A 25071-nucleotide genomic window follows, 5' to 3' on the forward strand; every position below is an offset into this window, starting at 1 on the left:
CAGAACAATTCAACGGTTTGCGATTACAAGAATGTGACATTTCTATTTCCTTTTTGCATTTTTCATGGTTATCAACAGACATTTGGAGCTTTCATCAGTTTCCCAGTGAAATGTCTGGAGAAAATCAAATTTCATACTCCAAAATGTAATGTTGCACAAACGTCACACTTACCAATCTGATATTCTACTGGAATATAATGTAATAATATATCTCTGCTGTCGGGAGGAAACCTCATAACTCCAAAATGTTCATTTTTCAGGAAATCACCCAACAGCTATTATATATTATATAATATTGTATAACAGCTATTATATATTATATAATAGCTGTGGGTGATGGATATTTTAAGCAGTTACATCTGGTGAATACACACCTTCTGTGCATTGTGAGAATAAATCAGCCATCGAGACAGAGCTCATTATATTCTTTATAGTGAAATGTTGCGTGGAAATACTTTGAACCATGACTGTTGTCCATCAAGCCTGTTATACAGTAATATGACCATGCAAGTTTATAATAATCGCTTTAACCAATTACTTAGTTGACCAGGGTCCCCAAGGACTGTACTTGGCCCTCTACTTGGCCACCGAGTGGCGCGCTACGAGCTTGTAGGTCTGCTATTTTTGAAAAACCGAAGAGCGACTGACATAGAAGACATTTTTAGAATCTGATCTCAGGTCAGAATGGAAAACTGTCAGGATGTAGAAGACATTTTTAGAATCTGATCTCAGGTCACAATGGGTTAAAGGGAGGCGGAAACTCGAAGAACATGAAAAAGCTTTATTGTCTCACACACACACACACTGTAGCTTTAACATTGACAAATATAGTGCTTTCACTTCAAGCTTAGAATGTGTAAACTATTCAGCAATGCCGCTAGGGGAACAAGTAGTGTACAGTGTTATATATAACTTACATAAATTATTAAATATCTTATTTGGCAAAGGATTTTACGAGGAAGCAGGAAAAGTACAGATTTGCCTGTCTAAGGTAGGAGAGAGGCTCAAACTGTAACGCTGGACCATCAGTAACATACTAGACTGATTGGTTGTTGCTAAATGGGCATTGATTCTCCGCAGGTACACGTTCATCTTTCACCAACACAAACGGAGCGCTTTAGGAATGTACGGTACACTAAAGATAAAGAATGGTGCAGTGAAGAAAGAAAGCAGATGTGTTGGGAAAGGGGGGGGGCATGGAAATTTCATAACTTGGCTAAACATTCAGTACATTTGCGCCTACTTTTCTGTGCTCTCCCCATTTATCAAGTCCACTAATCCCAACATCGCATTCCTCATCTCCTTACATAAACCGAGATGCACGCCACACATCGTGTCTCGCAGTTTACACATCTTCAGCACGCCCTCGATAATGTCCATTTCTTCCACCGTTTTTTTGAATACTGGTTATAACTTGGATATCTGAACAGTAAAATACAGGTTTGACTGGATGGTGATATAATTACAGTAAATTGTAAACAAGCAACAACCCCTACGTTTTAGGACGCTTGGCAGCTTAGAGATAGAATATAGCGGACAAGGCATCAGCAGAGGCCTAGAGCAAAGTGTGGGGAGGTTGACAAAGAAGAACCCCTAATCAGTATTAGGCCTATACAATAATTATAACAGTAATCATATTCAACTGAAGAAGTCAATGAAGATTTAGCCATGCAAGTGAACAATAGTTAATCAATGACAATAAATCAAGGAATTTTACAGGGTTTCAAACTCAAGAAACACAGACTTCCTATCATTCTTGGACCAGAGAATGTTTAGTTTTCAGATGCTTTCCCCACAAAAACTGACACAAATAGTTCCTGGTGATACTCATTTGGAGCTGGTGGTAACCCTCAGGGCACGGTGTGTATGGAGACTGACTGAATGCAGGCTCAGTCACCTAGACATGTCAGGTTATTGGGATGTTACTCAGTCAAGCAAGGGAGGGGAGGACTGAGGGAGCCAGAGTGGAAATGCCCGGCCTGTCCTTAGTCTGGTCAAAAAGTGGCTGATTGTGTGGTCCGTGTGGGGTGAAATTCAGGGGTTGATGAGTGTATATGTCTACATATGTGTATGACGGGCGAGGGTGGGATGTATGGTGCAAAAAATTGTGGTCGTCACATTCCTGCGTCCCACACGGTGACGTGAGGAGCGTGGGTGACAGAATGTGTGACTCTGGGCTCGAGCTATGAGAAGGCTGCCAGTTGTGGCTTGGAGGTACAGGCTGGTGACCATGCCTTTAATTAGAGATAAGACTATATCTGCGTCACTGGATCTTCCCCGGAGTGGACAAGGAGACAGACACCACCCCGCCCACCACCCCCAAGCGCAAGCACGTTACAAACAGTGTACCTCCATGATAGTCCCACTGAGTGTACACTAGGGCTGGACTGTCTAGCCATGTTTTGGCTTCACCAAGGCCTCCTTCATTTCAATTTTCCGCACACCATCTTCAAAAAAATATACATATAAGTTTACGCTCTTAATGGCTCAAAGAGAACATCTTCCATTGTAGATAAATGTATTTTTTACTGTGTTCTGTAAACAAGGAAATTGTTGCATGGTACTATACGCACTGTTGGGGCATTGTATCCTGTTGCAAATAAATACGGCCATCTTAATACTGACAAGGCAGCTTTATTAAGTATCGTAAACCATTATCTTTTCAAATGAAGGGCCCATTTGACCATTCTGGCACAATATATTAGGGTATGAATTTATAGAATACAGATATGAGTTTTACAACTTTAAAAGTAACAAACTGCAGGGTTGCACAAGGTTCAAAGGCTTGATATATACTTAGTTGTGCTTGGTATTGCTCACCAAAAATAGATGATATACAAGCTCACAATGCGTGTGAACCTTTTGGGTTAAACATCTGTGTTGCACAACATAGTATTAACCTTTTTCCACATTAAATGTTTCTATTACCTCGGAATACTTGCTGGAAACAGTCTGAATAACAATAAGTGTTACAGACCAATACTTGACTGGGGCAAACAAAGAGCGTCCAAAGAATACAATGGAATTTAATATTGATCGACTCTTTTCTGTGGAATAATTGTCCTGTATTGGGCCGGGGCGATAATGTGATTCCAATTATCTGGAATCCTTCTGGCACTGATAATGCGAGGGTGTGGTGTGGTGTGTCACTGGTCTCCTCGACATGTGGAAACATCACCACAGAGGTGAGCTGTGGGTTTTGACATCATCAGCCCAGCCGCTACGGGGATCCCCTAACAGAAAACACATTCTCTTTCTCTTATTTCACTCATCGCTTCTCCTCGTCTTTCTCTGGTACAAATGGACTGGGCCTTTCTTTCCCTCTCTCTGTGTCTCTGTGTCTCTCTCTTGCACAAGGGCAGCGAGGTGTGAGTGCTTCAATGTAAAAAAGGCATAGGTGGGTCGGTTCAGTAAATCAAAGCATGTGCTTATATGCTTAACGAGAAGAAAAAGGAACTGGGGTGGAAAGAAAACGCAAAAAGGCCCTACAACATAAGTACTCGAGGCATGCAATTCCAAAAACAAAAAAAACACGCACACACGCTCACAGCCATGAAAATAGATTACAACAGCTCATTGGTATGGTGCCCTCTAGGGGTGGCGGTGTATAAAGCCCTATAACGACACTACAGAAAAGGTTTCACTGTACAAGGCAACAGACAGCCAGGTCAGGAGTGGGGGTGGCATGTGAGCAGTCACTGTGCCGCAGAGCTGCTGGCCATCTCCGTGTGGTGCAACACCGCTAGTGCTCACTAGAGGGCAGAGGTTCACAGATACACTGTAAGCAGCATGGGGTGTGGGGGGGTGGTGGAGGCTTTAGGATGACAGATGAGGGGCAGATAGACACAGCCTAGGCGTGCTCCAGCAGCCACTGGAACAGGGGAGTCTGGTGGGCTTCTCCCCCGACGTGGGGTGGCTCGGCTCTGGGCTGGAGCTGGCCGTTGGACTGGGTCTCTTCACAGTAGCGCAGCAGGGCTTGCAGGAGTTCTCCCACCCGCCACTCCCTCTCTCTGAGCCGTTGGACCACCGTCGGGAGCTGGAAGGGGGCAGACAGACGCGTTAACGACAATGGCATAACATGATGTTATCTAAAACGCAGCCTGTAGGCTTCAATTTTGGCGGCACGGAGGCACACACAGCGCATGGTCATGTAAATCATCTAGCACGGTGGTTCCCAAACTTTTCAGGCCGAGACCCAAAATTGAGCTTGTAGATCAGCTATTGTCACTACTTCTCAATTATTATGATTTTTATGTACGGAATTTCTTAGATTTGTTCGTTTAAAAATGTATACAATTATTTTACATTATATTTATTTAAAATATATAATGTAGGAAAAGAAAATGGGTAAAAATCACTCCCGTGTGTGAAGTGAGGGGTGCTCTTATCATCGTAATATACTCGCTTTTTATCATTATACTAGAGCGGTGCCCGTGGGGCCTCTACAGCGGCGCCCGTTGGGCACTGGCCTACTTGGAACGATGCAAGTTGGAAATGCATGCCCCCACCCAGATATTATGAGTTGGAGCCTCTACAGCGGTGCCCGTACTTTGACCATATATGGACCCTGGGCAGAGGCCTTTTGTGCCGGTTCTGGACAACCGTGGGAACGACCGACCGACAAAATAGGTAAGGGGTGGAGTCGTCACCTGCTGAAGCTCCGTGCCGGCGCTCAGTTGGACTTGCGGCAGGTCCACCATGGAGGCCGCCGCCCACTGCAGCATGCTCCTGAGCTGGGGGTCAAGGGTCATGGGCAGAGGGTCACGGCCGAGTTCCCTTACGTCAGAATTCACCACCACCAGCAGGGCCCTGGGAGCCTGCGCCTGGGTCCTAGTGTCCACACGCGCCGTCCCTAAAAACACAGCGGGAAGAGAGGGGAAACTCAGAGTCATCGTTGTCACAGATGCCTACTGTACCGACCTACTGTGGCAAACACGAACACAGCCACAAACAAACAATCACACAGACATGTGTTTCTCCCTTTCCTCTGCCTCTCTGTACCTCACAGCTGCCCCTTGGGCATCGGTCTTGCACTCCTCCCTCCCCAGCCCTGTTTCATTCTGTCCGGGGTTCTCACACCCCCACACTGCACTAGAATTTACTTACGTCTAGCTTCAGCCCCACTGGGGGGCGTGCACGCACGCACACGCACACACTGTGGTTGAATGTGGGGGTGGTAAAATCCCCGACTATAGCATAAGCAGGCAGACAGACAGAGGACACTTAAGTCCAACTGTTCTGAATCTACAAAGGAGGGGGAGGAACAAGACCTCAAATTAGGAGAGAGGCCTATCTTTCCCCCCTCCAATTCCCTTCCAGCTACAATAATATCCTACATCATTTTACTTTTTAAGTAACATAGCAGAGATCATTTTAGTGAATCTTATTCAAAATTACGTTGCGTTTGTAATTAAAATGGAATTTATTAAGGATAGCTGGAAGGTAAATAGTTAGTGTGGTGTAGATAGAAAAAACATCCTTACCACTAGACTCCTCTCTGACTTCAGTTTCCTTGTCTTCAGTACAATCACTGCAAGGCAAGAAATACCACACAGATTAGGGAAAGGGGTGGGTGGGCTACGGAGACTGGATGCAAGAGCACATAAAAGACATAAGCACAAAAGTATTTATATACTATGCAGTCTCTTCGATGTAAACATAGTGGGGGTTATAAGCCAAAAAGCAATGCATTCAATGTAATCCTGGAGAAAAGGAATCTTAGACACTGCCTGAGGAAGTAATAGTGTTTTACAGACATCTTCCCATCCTACAGTAAATTGACATTCCTGCTTAATGCTTTTTGTCAAATACCAGCAGATAAAAACACAACGCCTTGCAGTGCTTGCCAACACTGGAAATACTTTCTTCAATTTCCAAACTGTACTCCACATCTTTATTTTGCAAATGTGCAAATATTTGCTGTGTGACGTGCCAACAGGTAAACAGTCATTTGAAATGACTCATTTCTCCCACTTTTCAGGTTGTAAATCTGAGTCTTTGTTGACACAGCCCATGGCTACAGACTGCGCGACTCTGCTCGTTGTGATACGAGGATATCATTTTCTTTCCGGACGGAGGACGTCTAGAAGGCTTTTTCCGAATTCACTTTTTCTTTTAGTTTTTTGCGCAAAGCGTGGCAGTGAAGACAAGTTGGCATAACTGTGAGGGGTGGGTGTGGGTGTGGGGTGGAGTGGTTTGGCTAGAAGCGCCAATGTGCTAAAGCCATGCAGAAAAGCAAGCACAGACGCCAGACACAAGAACTTTGGCACGGGGGCCTCAAGCGAACCTTTAAGAGATGCCACACACACACACACACACACACACACACACACAGCATGCACACACTTCACCTGGAAATCTGTTATTTTATGTCGACCAAGTGGACCCCGTTATGGGGGTCCAGCTGGTTTAACATACACCGTCTTTACAGTTGTAAACTCTGAGAGTTTTTAAATGAACACTGACGATTTTTTACAGAGTACGGTGAAGTATATCAAGTGTTAATGTGCCGGTTGACCAACCTGTCAGAGGGGGAGAAGGACAGGTGCTCATCACACACATCCCCCTCCAGGCCCAGGCTGCTCCAGCTACTGCTGTTCCCATTGCTACTGGTGGAGAGAAGGAAGGTACACTGAAATCCCCCACGTGTTCATTTAAGAGGGAAATTCAACCTAAATCCCATTGTTTTCCGATTGTGAGGGCATCGATAATAATGATAGTGTGGGGGGGGAAATATTACCCTATGTCTTCTGTGTATTTCTCCTCGAAATAATGACGAGCGCACGGAATGTACGCCCGATGATGTGAAATGACACGTCATCGTTTTTTACGACGTCAACATTTCACTGAGAAATACACATAGGGTAATCTTTTTCCCCACTCTAGTTTGTTCCACTCACTCAATTGAGGGATTTAGGCTTAAAATCAGCTACGTTTTCCTTTAACTCCGGGAGTATACAAATGGAAGCAAATAGACCCTCACAGGCCCATTTGTACACTCTTGTTAGATTTACACTGAGCATTTTACCGTGTAACAACAAAGGACACAATCACTGTCAAAGTGTGTTCGTGTTTGTTGTCTTTCTGAGGCCATATATCATAACCTCAAATGACACCCGTGTGATTTGTGATCCAATAATAACTTTACTGCAATTGAACAAACAGACAAGCACGTTATCAAAAGTGATGAGCAGTTACACGAGAATTTCCAAATTATACTTCACTCGCTATAAGAGTCTATGAAAATAAAATAAAATAAAAGAAGTCAGGGGAATGACTAATGGCTTAACGTCACCTTACCAACAACAAAGGTGAGGCTCAAAACCAAAGAGGATTCTCCCTAAATGATGCACGTCTTTCCACCACTGATCCACCAGTGATCCCTGTCTGATGTTGATATAGGCATGCTACTGTGGCGTTAGATCATTACATTCTTGTCTTCTCTTAATCTCGTTAATCCCGTGCATTCCAGTGGGAGGCCGAGCTGGCAACAGAAGTACACACTAATTAGTCAGTGATTAGCCCGCTGGCTGTAGCCTGCATGCCGTCATACTGTGGCGTAGAGCGCACAAGGGCAGGGTGGCGGTTATTTTTGACATCTAAAAATACCTCCCTCCGATATGCATTCCCTCGTTTCTCTCTGCGGTTCTGTGTGAGTGACACACGCTGACAGCTCCGTGCTCTGTGCCTGCATAAGGCCTCAAAAAGGTGATTATTTTTATTTTTTTCTCCCCTCCCCTCGGTCGTTTCATCCGCGGGGCAGAAATGGTTTGGAGGAGGCTTTTGAAAGAGGAACTAAAATGAATTACACATGGTGGACTTTGTTCTCGTGGAAACTGCACCGGGGGCGACAAGAAGAACGCTCACAAAGACACACCTTTAGAAAATATTATGATACCTTCACTTGGCCCGGGTTGTCCAAAAATAACTAGCTTGCTCACGCATTCTGCTCCCAGTACCTCGGGACAGAATCTTTGCATGTTGACTAGCTTTGCTTCCATAGAGATAGCATAGCAAGGCAGCGCCAGAAAATATCAACAGCAGTTCCCACCCTATATGCCTTGAGCCCTATGACCTGAGACTGGGTGAGACCGCGTTGCTGAGACAGCCGAAACTCAGATCTTCTCGTGTACTCTCGTGCCCCATGCTCACATCTCACTCACACACACACACACACACACACACAGTACAATGTGCTGGTGTCCGTCCATCCCAGGAAGGGAAACCCCGACTTCCTTGAAACTTGAACTTCTAGTAAATCTGATGCGTTTACTCCAACGTTCTAATAAGAACTTGGCTGCGGAGGACCGCTAAATCAAAAATCTATAACAACATTACCATGAGAGAACACATCATGTGTAATGCAATATTTGCTCAAATCAGAGAAAATTGCTTCTTGGCAGCGGAGCACCGGCAAGGCTCTGCCATGACCTGGGGAGAACCTCACGTCCGGCCGCAGCCACGGGAGACTCCTTCCAGCCCGTGACTGACATGAACCATGGAAGAACGTGTCTTGTACGGCACTCAACTCCCAATTGCTAATAATAGTACTAATAGTAGTGGCAGTAATGATGCCAGATTAATCAATTTAGGCCTGAGATCAGATTCTAAAAAATGTCTTCTAAATCCTGACAGTTTTCTGAAAAAGCTATGTTTCTATGTCAGTCGTCCTTCGATTAAAAAAATAAATAGCAGACCTACAAGCTCGTAGCGCGCTACTCGGTGGTGCGCTATGAGCTAACATGATGCCAACACCAAAAGGGGTTCCCGCCCAAAATGGGTTAACAGGACTGGAGAAACTTTACCCCGTGCTTTAACGCGTGAGGATAGTTGTGAAATGGAAGCAAGCTGGGTTTGGAAAACAATTTGCCAAACCTTGAGAACATAATTTGAGTACCACACTTTCGTCGTGCCGCTTTGCTATAGAGCACAATCATCTCCCACTAACAAATTGTGTCAATTCAACATAATATAATAATAAAATCATAATGGTATATCACACACACACACACACACACACACACACACACACACACACACACACACACACACACACACTTTTTGTTGTAAAGGACGTGAGGAACCAGTGCGACGGCTTCAAGCCATACGTCCGTCATATGGGATCTACATTAGCTACTAGCTAATATAGCATATAGCTCAAGCTGCTGTGCTATTTACAATTTAGGCTAGAAGCAGACGCTCTCACCTAGAGCGACTTACAAGCACAAGAGCGTAATAAGCAGAGTAAGAAAGAACTCTAGTCAATAAACAAGGTAGAGAACAATGTAGTGCCTCAAAGAAACTAGGATACAAAAAACAAAGCATCTGTATCTAAATAACCTGCTACTGTATGTTACATTCTGCAATAACATGCTGTGCTGTAGTATCTTCTTCAAGAATGCAACTATATTTATATATATAAATGGCATAGTAGTTGAAAATAAATGCATGTAAAACATACATGCGTGCTGCATACATTGCAACAAATCTCATTGACAAACCAAAATCGACGTAGTGCTCAACATTAAACAGTTTGTCATTGGGGAGATGGCAACGTCACGTTGCAGTTTGTTTAATGTTACAGAGACAGTATTAGAGCATGCATCTATGGCAGAAAGACATATGTGCTCTGCTAAAGGGGTGCATAGTCAAACTCACGAGGCGTCGCCAGCTTTTGCATACTTTGGAGGGAAAAAAATCGTACCAGCGTACTACTTTGATGTCAAAATGTGTGCCTGGTAACGAAAGATGCTTACAGGTTGGCAGGTCTGCACCCTGGCCCATGGATGTCAATTACACAACCTCTGAAACTTGGCTTACACGTGATCATCAACAAAACCATGCCAGTAAGTCACATTCAAGGTTGTTGGTTGCGTCACACACTGGCAAAGGCACACACAGAGAACTACTGGGTGTGCAGAAATTTGAAAATTAATACTCTGAAATCATCATACATACATACGTACGTACCTCCGTTGGAAACTGGATGTACCTGTCACTACTAGAGGAGGAGGAAAGTGGATTCAGAGTACGGTACCTGTCACTAAGGTGGAGGAAGCTGCTGTTATCATCTGGGGGCTCGTCCTCAAAGCTCAGGTTGGACCAGCTGCCCAGGCTGTCGTCTCCCACACTCAGCTGCTGGGACATGGTCGACTCAGTGGCCTCCCTCCCCGGAGAGCTGCCGGCGCAGAGGATGGAGGAGGGGAAAGGGGACATGATTAAATTAAATTCCTTTAGAACGTAAAACAATGTGCAACTCCCGCTAAAGAAACGACTTTAGCGGGAAGAAATACAGACATTTCAACCTATAACACTCAAAGAAGACAATGCACTAAACTAAGGTGAACATCGTGCAGTCGTAGTCAATGCAGTGGAGGTCATGTTATCAGTAGCATGGTTTCCTAGAGGTATAGTGAAGTTTTAAGGTAGCTCTCCACCGCACAGACGTTGGTTGGCAGGCAGTAAGCATTGGAAAGCTATTGTTGAATGGGCGGTGGGTACACCGTCGCGTCGGGTTCCAAGTTGTAGGGATGCCGACTTGGTCGTCTTTGGACCATCGGGTAGCAGCGGGCTGACAGAGAGCTCTCTGGTTGGCTGATAGGGACCCTTTCTAAAATGTGGTACATTTAATTTGTCTGAATACAGTGCATATAAAAATGGCATACAGTACATATTACTACAGTTCACAGAGCACAGGACTGTGTGCGCTCACGCAAGATGGCTTTTCTCATTCACCAGCTGAAAATGATGATTATGATGAAACGCGGAATGCGAAAGGCTCCTGTGGCGAGTATCCTACATTAGGCTACTCTAATCGTGCTAGCCATTTATTATATTGATCCATGCACGCAGTATTTTGTTGTTTGTTTTAATTAACATTAAATATGAAAGATATGATAAAGCAAACTAGTTTAAATACATATAGCCTTGTGCCCATGCCCTAAGCACACTGCAGCGCAGTAGTTATCTGTATAATTTCTCAAATGATTTAAGCATGTCCATTGTTCACATGTTTTTTTGTTTGTTGAGAAAGCCATTTTTAGCACCGTTAGTAGCCGTTTCTTCTCCACACATACCAACCGACAGATTTTCCGACTTCATTCAACTGCCAGTCTGTAGTAATCTGTAGTAGTCTGTTGGTGGAGAGCTACCTTTATGGTGTAGATAGCAAAACGTCAAGTCAAGCATGCCATTTGTAGACACGCTGTATTTTGCGTGTCTTAAGTACCAGGTCTTATTACCTAACTTGAGTAAACTAAAGACCTGGAGGCGTGATCAATGCTCTTTGGCCACTCAGAATAGCCAAATGGCATTGATCACGCCTCCAGGTCTTTAGTTTACTCAAGTTAGGTAATAAGACCTGGTATTTAAGACACGCAAAATACAGCCCCCAGTATCAATGTCCTGAACTGTGAAAACCTTTACATTACTCAATGGAAGAGCGGTCAAAGAAAAACAAAACGACCAAAATCCCGTTACTGTCTCATTTCTCATCAACCAGACCAGAACTTTACAGCTAGCCATAAAGAGTAGCACATTCTCAGGGCAGTAAGGGAACTGTAAAGGTGAGTGTGTGTGTGTGTGTGTGTGTGTGTGTGTGTAGTGTACCTGGCGTTGGCGGTCTGGCAGGCGTTGGACAGTGCCGAGGCCATTATCTCAGTGGTCAAGCTTTCGGCGTAGCTAGCCCCGTCGTGGCCGATGCCGCTGTCTGCGTTGAGGCTGGTGTTGCTCAGCTCGCGCTTGGCCGTCTCCATGGCTGTGGACACCATCTCCTCCGCGAAGGCCGCGCTGCAGTCCATGTGGATGTGGATCTTAGGGATCTCAAGCCCACAGAGTCGCTCTGGCCCAGAAGTGCACTCCGGAGCCCTCTTCCTCCACTGGCCCGTTGTCTGGTGTTGGTGGTGGCGGCTGGGTTTGCTGCAGTAGGGGCACTCCTGGGACTGACCGTAACGGCAGGTCCTGTCCCCCAGAGTTGCGCTCTCAGACAGCCTGTCGGTGTGGGAGCATCTGTCCGGGCCTTGCGCCCTCTGGTGCTCTCTGGCCGCGTGTCCAGCTGAGGCGAGGCTCATCTCCAGGGTGTCGTCCACTATCTTCCTGGCGTAGTGCTCTATGACCTGCATCACCCCGCTGCTGTAGACTCCATCACACAGGCTGCCCGTGCTGTGGTAGTGCCTGCCTTTAGCCTCCTTGGACAACAGGGGGCACGAAAAGGAGTTCCTGATGAGATTCTCCGTCATGCCTTCCAATTTGGATTTCTTATAAAGGCATGAGTCCGTCAGAGACTTGGGCAAGCGCACAGAGGACGGGCGCAGCTTGCACGTGACGTCACAGGTGATGTTGTACGCCAAGGACTCCGCAAAGTTCACCAAGTTGCCATACTCCCTCTGGCTCTGCTCTTCAGAGTCCCTGCAGCTACACTGGCCCTCCTGACCGGAAGGAGAACTCATAGTCCCTATTCTGTCCCTGGGAATAGAACCCTCGTAGCCGGTCGCCTTCCATTCCTCCGGCAGGGACCTCGAGGAGTGAAACCGGCCAGTGGAGGGCCTCTGCTTTATCTTGCGAGCGGCGTGCGCCAAGCCAAGTTTGATGGAGCGGTAGGCCAGCCGGCTGGCATACTGGTCGAGGACCAGCTCCCTGCTGCCGCCCTCCTTCTTGAGAACCCTAATGAGGTAGCCGGCATATTCGTCCGTCACGCTCTCGCAGCTGGGGTACTCGGAGGACAGGCCGGAGCTGGAGGCCGTGGTGGAAGACGAGGGGGAGGGAGGGTGGAGGACAGAGTTAAGCAGGGCACTGGACCACTGCTCGGCCAGCCTCCCCACTCTGGAGTCTCTGCTGCTCGGCTCTGTACCGGGGAGGAGCTGGTGGTGGTGGTAAGGAGGACATTCTAATCTGGAGTCCAGGCTCCTCCTCCTGGGAGCTCTGCGGTGGTGGGGACACTGTTGTCCAGAGCCCACCATCCTCTTCACGTCACTGATGACCTCTCCCGCGACCTCCCCGGCATAGACCCACAGCGTGTTCAGGGTCTGCTCCGAGAACTGGGCCGTCACGCTGTCTCTCCTCCCCCCCCCCTCGTCTCCTCTCCCTGCCGTGTTGTCCATCGCCGTCCCCAGGGTGTCCATCTCCGTCGCCATAGAGACAATGTGGTAGGCCAGCCTCTCAGCATAGTGGAGGGCTTCCTTGTTTGACATTCTACGACACGACGACAGGTTGAGCTCAGGTCGGCGAACCCCCGTCTCCCAACACCGGGGGGTGCCAACGACACCTCCATCTTCCTCCCCCTCCTCCTCCTCCTCCCCTTCCTCGTTGCCCTCCGCCTCCTCGGACAGAGACCTCATGAGTTTGAGCATGAAGTCGGCCTTGTCTGCCTCCGGCGTGGAGTCCTTTGACCCCGGGTCGGGCTCGGGCTGGTAGTGTGGAGTGGGAGGGGGAGTCGCCGGGGAGAACTCCTTCGCCAGCTTGCCCTTTAGCTTTTTGGAAAACTGCCTGATCTGCTTCTCCGTGGACAGCTCGTGTGGTTGCTGGGGGGTGGAAGGAGGCGTGCCAGGGGTCCCGCTAGATTTGAGACTGGGGGACGAGTCACCACCGCCGGGCACCGGTGACTTCCGCCTCGCTCCCGCTTCTGAGCCCGGCACGTCCAGTGTGTCCTTAATCATCACGGGGTGCGTCTCGGCCACGGGTCTGGTCCTGGAACTGGGCTCGCAGGTGGCTCTATCCTGACTCTGAGAGGGAGCAGTGTAAGAGTCAATGGTTAATTTCTGCAGTGTCACCTCTGCCTTCCTCATAGACCCACAGTCTTTACTATCATATCTGAAGCTCTCCTTTGAGGGGGAATCTGGGACATCATCGCTGACTGCATCAGTTCTGGAAGAGGAGTCTCTCCGGCTTCCGATGGTCTTCGTGAAGAACTCGGCGCAGTCACCGAAACCCCTTTTCATTTTTGTGGCAGTTATTAGCTCACATGCCTCGTTCACGATCATATCCACCATGTTGCCAGAGAAGTTCTGGAAGGGATTCTTTCCTTGGGAGGGCTCTCCCTCCGCGGCCGGGTTCTCATTGTCATGGGAGGAGTCGGTCTGTGTGGCTGTGGTTGTGTCAGAGGAGGCTGCAGTTACCTCCTCAGTCACCAGGCTGCTCTTTGGGCTGGTCTGGGAGGTGTGACAGACCTCCTCCGCAGACTGGATTTGGGAGAGGGCCTGTCCAGCCTGGGGGACAGGAACACAGCTGGCCATGCCCGACACAGTTAACAAGGCTTTTTTCACTGTACAGCCAGATTCTTCACCTGAGGGACCAGGGGCTGCTTCCGCACTGCAGGTATGAGTGGTGGCGTCCTCTGCACTGACATAGTAGAGGTTGTCTAGAGAGACGCTGATAGCTGCCTGACTTGCAAAGGCCACGTCAGCCTGGGAGAGCTCAATGAAGGCCTCTTGGAGAACCGACTCAGACAGATCCGAGGCGTAGGAGGACACCACCTCCTCTTCCTCCTCTTCGTCCAGCCCACAGCCAAAAGGCCAGTTGCTCGGGTTGAGAGGGGTGGACGGGTGGGAGAACTGACAAACCTCCATCATGCCCTCAAACACCAGCTCCTCCGCAAGGTCGGCGGCGAAGCTGGCCACGGTGCTGTGGAACATCCGCTTCTTCACGGCGAGGAATTCCTTCAGAGCGCCGGTCACGGCCTCTCCGACCAGGAAGCCGGCCAGGCCACTGACGGCGCGCTCTTTCAGCACGTAGGCATGGCGCATGCCGATCTCATGGAACGCCATCTGGAACACCGAGGACGTGAGCCTGGCAGCCAGGTGGCAGAGGGTGGTGGTGCAGGTGGAGACGCCCTTCTGGAGGTCTCGCAGGGCACTGCCCAGGCTCATCTCCACCAGGTCTGTGGCGAACCTCTGTATGCCGTCCTTCAGAGACTGAGACTTCTGCTGCAGCTTGGCCACGGTCACGGTCTCCTGGATGTCCGACAGTTTCATCAGGTGACCCGACGGATTCTGGAACTCCTTGTGGCAGACACAGCTGAGGTTCTTGTTGTCACTGATGTCAACGGGTGACGGGTAGCCACACACGGAACCCAAAATCTCTTTGGAGAGACTGTTGGCAAAGTCAGAGTAAGTCTTATATAGTGAGCAAAGGTCCTGGGGTTTACGCAATTCGGAGCCGTCCCCTGCATTCCCATCGGTCTTCCAGAAGTATTCCAGAGGCCCACTCCCAAGTCCCAAGGGACTGAAGGCCGACGAGCTGACGGGGCTGAAAAGTGGCCCGCCGCTCTCTTCACAGGAGGTTCGCACGGGCCGGGGAGAATCAGGAACGTCAGAGTGGGGGGAGTAGGGAGAGCCGGGCTTCAGAGGAGTGGGTTTCTTCACATTAGCAGGGAGAGTGGGCTGGTCAAAGCGGTGAGGGTTCATGCCCTTGGTGGAGCAGCCTCGGGACACGTACTTGGAGCCACTGACGCTAGTCTCAGAGGGCCTTCTCTTCTTCTTCTGGACAATGGCGGAATGAGTGGTGTCCAGGGGCAGAGTCAGAGTGCCACACTCTGAGCTCAACTCGTCCAGGTCGTCAAACTGGTCAAAGCTGTCAAAGAACTCGCTGACCTCTGAGTCGGAGTCTTCGACTCGCTCTCGGGGTGGTCCCCCTGGCACCTGGGGGATGTCCAACTTCGCCAGCAAGCTCTTCTGGTAACCCACCTCGTCCAGGAAGATGATGGGGCTCGGGCTGGAGCCGTCGGAATCCTCCGAGTCGCTGAGATTGGTCGAGGACGAGGGTAGACAGATTCCAGGGTTACAGTGGGTCCACTGGGATTCCACACCAGACGACCTCTGCACGGTGACAGACACCTCGGGCGCCGGCCTGTGTTTGGTTGAAGACTTCTTGGAGGAGGAGCACACGATCACACGGGAGCCTGATAGGTCCTTTCGTCTCTTATGGGCTGGGACCGTCTGGGATGCTACGTCACGCTTTTTACCATGGTAGTAGGGTGATGCAGCTGGAGACGGAGATATGTGGAAGAGGAGAGAAATGGGTTAAAGCACTGATTTTTTGCAACAAGCTCAAAGTAAAATAGGACAGCAAAAGAGAAACAAATTAAGGGACTTCATTGATTGGTTAGCAAGATCCTTAATCACTGTGACATTATATATGCAAATTAATGCCAGACACTGTCATTTTAAAACCAGAGTGGAGTAAAGAGAGAATGGAAGAGGATGTCAGCCTACTACTACAAGGAACAAGGAATTTAAACGCGTTAACCTACAATTGAACCCTCTCCAAAGAGCACCTGTTTTTCAGTTTCTGATAATCACAGCAATAATCACGCAGCGCTTCCTCGTGTCTTTATTCACTGTAGAGTTGCAACAGAACATAATACCATTTTGTGGTGCACCACAAATGCTGTGAAAATAACACCATTTGTGGTGTGAAAATAATTCATCCATTGGATTGGAGTGATTGCAGTCAACAGTCCGTCTTTACGCCACTCTGGTTAAACCCCATCTACACAAGTTGTTATGCATCGTCCCACCCGTGTCCTCCTCCTCCAGGTGCTCCAGGGCCGTCACAAAGTCGTCCTCGATGGACGACACAGACTGGTTGGTGTCGTCCTCCTCCGGCTGGCAGGGCTCCGCCGTGCCCCTGTGGAGGGCCTGCAGCTCCAGGGCGTAGCGGACGCCCGCCGCGTAGCGCCCCAACAGGCCCACCAGCGACGACACGCTGGCCTGGGTGCAGGAGCTCGGGCTGGGTCCGTTGTGTCTCAAAACACATATCGCCTTTAACCAGCACTGTGTGTGCAGAGACAGAGAAATAGAAAAAAAAAGAGAGAGAAAGTATAGATTAGTATGATTTAGTGACACAACATGATAATCCATGACAATTAGTACTAATTAGTTGGGTCACTATGACCTTATGTGAGCCAGTGTGACCTTATTTGTGTTGAAGCACTTCTTTGATAATTGAGTGTTCAGCTCAGAGAGAGAGAGAGAGGCAGCAATTACTGTACATCCAGGTGTATTCAATTGAGTTTGTTCTTTATAAGGAGAGTTTTTTGTTTGTGAGTCAGTCAGTTTGCAGCTTTCACAGAGTGAGGACCTCTTCTCACTCTGACTAATAGACTAACTAATTGTCTATTACTACTAAGTAGTAATAGACAACGTAATCTATTCTATGATTTAACATACTGTAATATGTAGTCCTTGCCATGAACAGGCATCTATCTCAAAATCACTGCTTGTTGACAAGTTAGCGTCGAGGCCACCAGTAAAGGCAAACACAGCTTCGACATCTAGTGCATGCAGCTTGTTTGTCCGATGTATTCATATCTCGAGGCAGAGGTGGCTTCTTCTCATGAATCACAAAATGCAAGTTATCTTGCATACAATTCAGCACCAAAAATAGACTTGTCTGCCTATGTATTACAGTTGTTCTGAGTCTGATACCAATGCTAGTGTCATAAATGCCTTCGATACAGCCTAGAATTCTGTATTGGGTCTCTGTGAGTTAAGTCTATGCACGGATCCGATATCACATAATTTATCACAAGATAATAGCTCATTTAAGTTACACAGGAAAACAACACATACAGTGCTAGCGGAGAGTGTAACGTCAAGTCAGAGCTAGCAAACATGTCAGCAATCACCAGTAAAGTTTTTACCCAAGTGTATATATAAAATAAAAATAAAAAACTGTGCCAGTTGTAAGTACATCCCTAATGCCAAGGAATAATCATCTCAGACAAAAAAAACAAATACAGCACTTGCAACCAACTGGTGAGGAGAGTCTGCGTACCATCAATGGCTGTCACGCTACTGAGAGCCCCAGACACAAGACAAGCTAATCATCTGAGAGCCTTTGGCTTCACAAGCTCGCTGGAATTCACATGGGACTTTTCTTTCTCCCAGCACTACAGACAGGCAGCTGGAAGTGCCTTGTTATGGCTGTGCTCTTGATTGCGGTTTGATTATTTGTTGCATATGCACAGAACACTTCACTTAGCCCTACCTCTGTCTGTGCCTGCGCTGTAGGGGCAGGCGGTCCCACTGTCTGCAATACAAAACCCACAACAAAAGCCATACGGTGGGCCACAGGGTCTTAACCCTTGCGCACACACACACACACACACACACACACACACACACACACACAGCTGCAATTTCGAAGAAAACAAACTTCTTCTGTCCTGCCACCTGTGTTTGCCTGAGAGGGTGAGAGCCACATCTCACAGCTGTGCGTATACAACGAGGAACCGCACCTTTGGTCTGAAAAATGGAGAAGGGGTGAAAACGGGAAGGTTGTAAACAAAGAGGAAGTGAAGACCTTTTTTTGCTGTGCATTCCGCTCGTTCTCATATCCCTTTTCTCCAGTGTTTTTAAGTGGTCTGCTCACTTGTGTATAATGTATTCTTATGAAGTTTTCTCCTTTTGACACGGGTCTTGGTCATGGTCTCTACCTGGGTGCCGGTGTCCTTGCGTTCGGCCAGCCAGCGGGAGTCCTTTAGCATCAGCACCTCGTCGTTCTTCAGACTCTGGATGTGGACGGACTTTAGCAGCTCACACAGCTCCCCCGGCAGAGAGGACAGAGCCTAGGAAACAGGACCAATATGTCAGCTTTTGGCTCAAATAGTAAGACTGCTAGCTCAGATGAGAAATGGTCTCAGCCAGTGTTGTTTTCGTCGACTAAAACTATGACAAAAAATGTTCGTCGACTACCTTTTTTCACTGGCGAAAACTGAATGGAAACTAAATGAAAACTAAGCTATGGTGACTAAAACTAAGACTAGATATACTGACAATTACGTCAACAAATAAAAACTAGGCTAAAATGTTAGGAAGGGACTAATGGACAAGAGATCCAGTATAAGTCATTTTACACTTGGTTGCTTGAATTTTCAGCAAGTGTAAAATCTAGTCTAAAATTGAAATTAGCTGCCAAAAACAACACTGGTCTCAGTATAGAAAGATAATGGGTGTCGATCATCTAGGATCGCAGATCCTGTGATAATCACATTCATTATCAGCACTGCTAATCTGATAAACGTGATACATTACATATGACCCAGTACTGTTTATGAAGCCCGTCACAGGGGCCTAAAACATTTAGACGGAATAAAGTCGATCAATTACTATAGTCTAGTTGCCTCTGGCAACCACGCTAATAATATTTTTTTTATTGCAGACTCTTTAGCTCTACAGCTGAATGTTGAATGGATCTTGAAGGCAGGGCAACAGATCATTTTATTAATGCTGGACTACAGGAAAAAGATGCCCATTGTCTGAAACGTTGCGCAACGTCACTATTGTGCAAGCGTAGACAATGTGCGGGTCATTTTATTGTATTCTAAGGCTGGATATTCAAATTAGGTGGAGGAGATTTCTTTTTTTTTTATGTCAGAGTGGACTGAAGGAAGTCCGCCCTGACAAACTCATTCATAGGCCAATATTCCTTTACATATTTTCCATATAATTATATGAAGAAATAAACTGATAGTCATTTCGATATGGAGTAGTATTTAAACATCAGGAGTTGTCCCTCATCTGCAGTCCTACGTTTAACCCATTTTGGGCGGGAAGCCCTTTTGGTGTTAGCATTATGATATGCTTTAGCTATTGAAAAATAGCAGATCTACAAGCTTGTAGGTCTGCTATTTTTGAAAAGTCATGAAAATATGGCACAAATCTTTGAAAATTGACCATATTTTTTTAATTACGACGTCAGGCCTAAATGGGTTAATATGAACATTTTAACCATCATACACCGTGCTGTAAAGCTTACCTGAAGAGTGACATCTTCACCTTCACAGTGACCAGGCAGACACACAAAATGGATCTGAGGAAGCACAACCATGGTCAGTCTCAAAGTCTTTCTTACATGTGATTAGGCTTTGTGTGCGTGTGCCGTGTGTGTGTAGACAAACCTCTGTTAACTTTGTTGTGTCCCTTGTCTGCAGCTCCAGATCGACACTACACAGCTCTTTCTTGTTCCTCAAAAGACTCTTCACACACTGCGGTCCGCTGTCACGAACAGTCTACAAACCCAGACATTTATAATGAAGTCTAATAGCAGCGCTATCAAATGTTATTGAATACAACCGGTTTTGAGGACCATGTGGAAAACTTTAGGGCTAGTGATTTGGCCAAAATACTATCGACAGTTTCGTCACATGGAGCCACTCATTAGCGAGTTCCCGGAGGTCCTCTGGTGGGCGATATATTTGATTGCATTAAACAGAGACAGAAGTTAGAACTTTTGGTCACACTAGTAATCAATAAATTCTTCTACATTTCCGAGGGGCGCTAGAGGCCCTCCTATCTTCCCGGGATTGTGTAATAACAAAAGTGAGGGCGGAAAAGTGTAGACGCAAATTTTGATTTGCTCGTTTACATTATGACGTACATTTTTTGACGTTTAAGGTATTGATGTTTAATTTACATCATATTTAGAGGACATTTGACCCAATTTCTCCGTTCATTGTCAATGGCAAATCTTGAGACGTGTGGGGACAAATAAAAAAAATAAATAAAGGGCATCAAATCAAATCATCGCTATGGGGTGATCAGCCAATCACAAGCCAATGTTACGTTACACAAACCCAGAAAGCTGGGCATAGGCGCCCCTCAGCAAAAACCACACAACAACAGAGCGATATATGTATATCGCTAATGGATATCATGATGACAAGGTAAAGTACACAACCTAAACCTCTAGACATTTTACGAAACAGTAAATCATAAACATGGGTGGAGGTTGCACCTCTTTCCGGATAGAGGCTCTGGTCCTGAGTGGGACTCCTCTGATACGGGCGCAGGCGTCCATAGCAACAGAGGGGCCTGGGCGTGGCTGGCTGATTGGCCCGCCACTCACCTGTTCAGAAAGGGAGCAGAGAGAATAAGAGATGGTTGGTGGACCACTGGACTGGAGCAGAGAGAGAATAAGAGATGGTTGGTGGACCACTGGTCTGGGGAGCATCACGTTCCGTCCCAACTTTCACACTACTACTGTAGTGTGAAGGCTCCCCACAACTCAATAAAGGTAGTGATGGCATCAGTGAGGCTGTGAAAAGTGGAAGCAACATTACATTACGCCTCCATTCACCGTCATAGAGGAAGAGGCCAATAACAGTGGAGTACAATCTGGAGCGGTCAGGAGGAGTGTGATTAAGTCCCGAGTGTCAAATAAACAGAAATTAGGTCTTAGCCAGCCACTTTTTAACAAGACCAAAACGTTTTTTTAAATGATGATTAGACAGGCTCAAGCATGCGACACAAATTACAAAGCATTTAACCTGACTCATGAGAAACACATTTTCGTGATTCGGGCTTGTGGGTCTTTTGTTTGTGCACAAGGACATAATCTCATAAGAACCTTGTGAAAAATATGAAACGGGTTGTTAGAAGTAGTTCAAGACTTATTATCCTGATGGTGAGGTTAGTATAATGTAGGCTCATTTTTTCCCTTTGAAATTCTTTAAACACTCGGGCCTGCATCAATGATCAAACAGTGCAGGCAAGAGAACAGGGGTGTGGGGTGTGTTCCGAACCAGAGGAGGGGAAACACACTCAGTAAGCATGACAGAGCTAAAAGGCGGCAAAATATTTACAGTGTACAAGGAGAGGAAAAGTTTCCCAAGAAATCCAAGCCTTTCCTTTGAGGTGCTGTCCAAAGCTAGCCGGTCGAGTCTAGACACACGGGCAGGCGGTCCTACGGAACAGCCCCCATCCTGCACCCTGAGAATCGGGGAGGAAAAAGCGCATGCCACTGGCTTCCTCTGGCAACCCAGGCCCTGCTAGCTTCTCACGGGTGCATTAGTAGCGGGCCGTTCAAAAACAACAAAGCCAGCCACTAGCTGCCTAACCTCAACTATGCAGCACATCCCGGCTCGGTCATGAGAGAAGGAGAGTCACAATGATGGCCATTATGGCAGTGAATATGTATCTCTAGAACAGGCAGAGTTGGCATTAGCAAAAACCGCATGTTGTAGCCTGTGGTGTGCGTGTGTCTCTGTGTGTAACTAACGCCGGTAAAGTACAAATCGGAGATATTTAGATTGGCCAAAATGGCAGGGAAGATCATGGGTATGTCTACACCCCCCACTAGGTCTTCTTTGAGCAGGCCACGGAAATTGTGTTTGACCCCTCCCATGTACTATACCCTGAGTATATGTAGGTTAATGCCGTCAAGTAGGAGGTACAAGGTCCATGCGTGGAAATATAGGTACAAGCATCCTTTGTCCCTCCATCAATTATACCCCTTAACGGAGTAGTTGTAGAAAGTTTTGAGGTGTGCTAAGGTGTTGCTCTTTTTTTAAAATAGGTATGTTGGCTTAGGTGATTTAGTTATTATGTATATGGTGAAGGGTGATATAGTATAGGCCTAATGAGCTGTACGAGTCACTGTGTACCTTATTGTTTTGTGTTGTAATGGGTTTTGTATGCTGCGGGTCTGTGTGTCCAAACTCCAAGACAACTGTCTCCCCTGGGAGACCAAATAGAATAGAGTAACCTCGCTCGAACCTTGTTTTACATAGCCTCAGCACTCAATGGTTTCTTAACTTCCTCAGGGTAAATCCATGTCTCCAGAATCAAAATAGATCTTATTTAACTAACCAAGAAGTTGAGTTAAGGTACAGTATACAAGTGTAACCTTGATTTTTTTTAATCTAGAGTTCCAATACCCTCCATTGACAGCCCATTCATCCAAATTGCTTTTGCGATCTGCTTGTGTTAAACAACGTTAAACTCAAACATTGCAGCTGTAATGAAAACTTGACTTATCCTCTTTCAAACGGCAAAGCGTTTGTTTCATAAAAATACACGTGACCGTAGACATGTTATGTCTAAGCTACTTTCTGTCAAGAAATTCCATGCTGTGATATTATTTCCAAGTGTTGGACTTTGGAAGTGCTCGTTTTTATTAACGGGTCGTGCTGCTCCTGCATCATCATGTGCAAATTCGAAACAGGTGGTACGCAGGGCCGTTCAGTGACTTCGACGAGTGCTTTCAAACTCCAAGAAGGAAAAAGATCACGCCTGTGTGAAACGAGTGGTGCAACTCCCCTCTCTCCCCCCTCCTCTCTCTCTCTCATTAGCAGGCAACAGTCTGTCAGCACTGTCTCTCTCTCTCTGTTTCTGCATGGCACAACAGCGCCCCTACTGGTACTCATACTGGTGCTCATGAACACATACATACATACATACGTGTACACGGACATTGCTGGTTGTAGGAGTGGTTGGGTCAATGGGATGTCAATGGAGGGTATTGCAACTCTAGATCCATCCGATTATTTAAAAAATCTAGTAAATTATGAAACTTACAAGTTACAATTCATCTGGTAGAACGGCAGCAAGTTTTTTTGAGGGGTACTCCAGTACCCCTAAAAAGAACCTACCCCGGGGTAGGGGTCTTTAATCACCTGTGATTGACTGTGTAATGATTGTGTAGTAGAGTGTGCATCTTAGCTGCAGGTATTTTAAAGTATTAAACTTTAACTTATATGTTTGCTCTGTGGGGGGGAAAGGCAATGACACTATGCTAAGTATGCTTGCATGATGATGATGATGATGACATGGAATAGCTATACTGACCTCTACACAGAAACAGAACAAGCATTAATAAGCTAAGCACTCAGTCACTGAGTCATGAGGAACAATTCATGTGATGTCCACACGCACGAAGTGTCACAACATCCATTTGACACATACCTGCAAAGGTGACCAGCTAATCCGGAAGATAACATAGTCATCGCAAATACATAATTATTACGTTACGTATGATCATGGATGTTAATTTTTATGAGTAGCCTATGACACCCAATGACCCACTAACAAATTAATATCATAATATTACAAAAATTCAACGGTCGGTGACTGCTGTGTAAGGGGAAAAAACAACAACAACAACAACAACAACAACAGCGCAGCAGCAGGATAGTGGATACACTGTATTCTCTTCACATTGGATGGAGATGTTTTCAGATGATTCAATTAATCGACGTTATTAAAACCATGCAGTGCCACGCTCACAAGTTGTCACAACATGTAGTAATAGACACATAGAAGAAATCCAAAATCCAAATTATGTCAAAGTGACAGAATTACATTAAATATCATATTATTGTTGATCTGTCAGTCAATCAATAATATAGCCATAGCATTAAAGGCCTCGTTCAGCTCGGCCTGTGATGTCAGCTATCAGTAGCAGCAGGCTAACGTTAGCAGAGTCAGGACACGGCAACACATTACCGGCGTTACCTATCAAAAGAAACGTACATTTGTGGCGGTTTACTGGATGTCCAAATACGCACAAGTGTCTTTGTCGAATGGTAATGTCTCTCACCGTTCAGTGTAGGACTGTGGCAGGGTTGACGATATCCAAAGATTTCATGTGCGCCGTAAGGACGATTCGTTCATTTTTGCACCGCTTCTTTGCAGCAGGATGTAGCTAGCTTGAGAGTAGTGTGTTTTTGTAGCACTTCAGCTGGACTTGATGCACAGTCAAAGCATGATCGACCCGGACATGCACACTTAGCTACATATTATGTAATGAGTAATACGAAAAGATGTCGCGGCGTAGGGGGTAATCCTTTTCCAGGTACGTGACACATTTGGATCTATTCAAATTTCAGTCAGACTAAATCCAGAGCCCCCCTACTCTGAAAGCTCATACAAAAGACTTACTAGAAGTCGATTAAATACAAAAGGTATTCTTGGTTATAGTTTCACCTACTCCCGAAATGAATAAAAATTCCCATCACCAAAAATGACAGTCCATGAAAATTGAAAACAAGGCTGATTCAGGCGAAGTTAATCGCACTCAGACAACACAATGTTGCGCAGCAGCAGCACTCTCAAATAAAGTCGAAGACAGATGAGTCGATTGTATTCTGCACTCACGCCTTAATCGCCTCAAACAAAAAAATATTGATGCATTGTTAACATCTAATGAAACATGTTTTAGGTCAGAATCAGAATCAGAATATCTTTATTGTCATTGTACGAGACAACGAAATTGAATTGCAAACCAGATCAGTGCATTTAAAACAAAAGACACAATACTCTATATAAAAACACAAAATACAAACATTTAACGCATATT

The 25071-nt window shown here is 46.4% G+C and overlaps 1 protein-coding gene across 6 annotated transcripts; it reads right to left on the minus strand.

Moving 5' to 3' along the window:
• Positions 1–767: 767 nt before the first annotated feature.
• akap11 (A kinase (PRKA) anchor protein 11) lies at positions 768–24739 on the minus strand. 6 transcript variants are annotated; one of them, XM_080786245.1, is made up of 13 exons: positions 24313–24739; positions 20731–20841; positions 19895–20005; positions 19753–19806; positions 18431–18562; positions 18168–18239; positions 16511–16766; positions 11608–15976; positions 10037–10177; positions 6522–6605; positions 5484–5530; positions 4650–4852; positions 768–4036 (listed from the first exon to the last, which is right to left on the minus strand). In XM_080786245.1, the coding sequence occupies exons 2-13, from the start codon at positions 20791–20793 to the stop codon at positions 3851–3853; spliced, it is 5718 nt and encodes a 1905-aa protein (XP_080642371.1). In that variant the 5' UTR covers positions 20794–20841; positions 24313–24739; the 3' UTR covers positions 768–3850. The 6 variants fall into 6 exon arrangements, with proteins under 6 accessions (XP_080642371.1, XP_080642369.1, XP_080642370.1 ...); XM_080786243.1 differs by having other exon boundaries at positions 6522–6608; XM_080786244.1 differs by having other exon boundaries at positions 6522–6608; positions 24246–24340.
• Between the last annotated feature and the right edge of the window lie 332 nt (positions 24740–25071).

This window comes from Protomyctophum bolini, assembly GCF_963924005.1.
Source record: "Protomyctophum bolini genome assembly, chromosome: 16".
NCBI lineage: Eukaryota > Metazoa > Chordata > Actinopteri > Myctophiformes > Myctophidae > Protomyctophum > Protomyctophum bolini.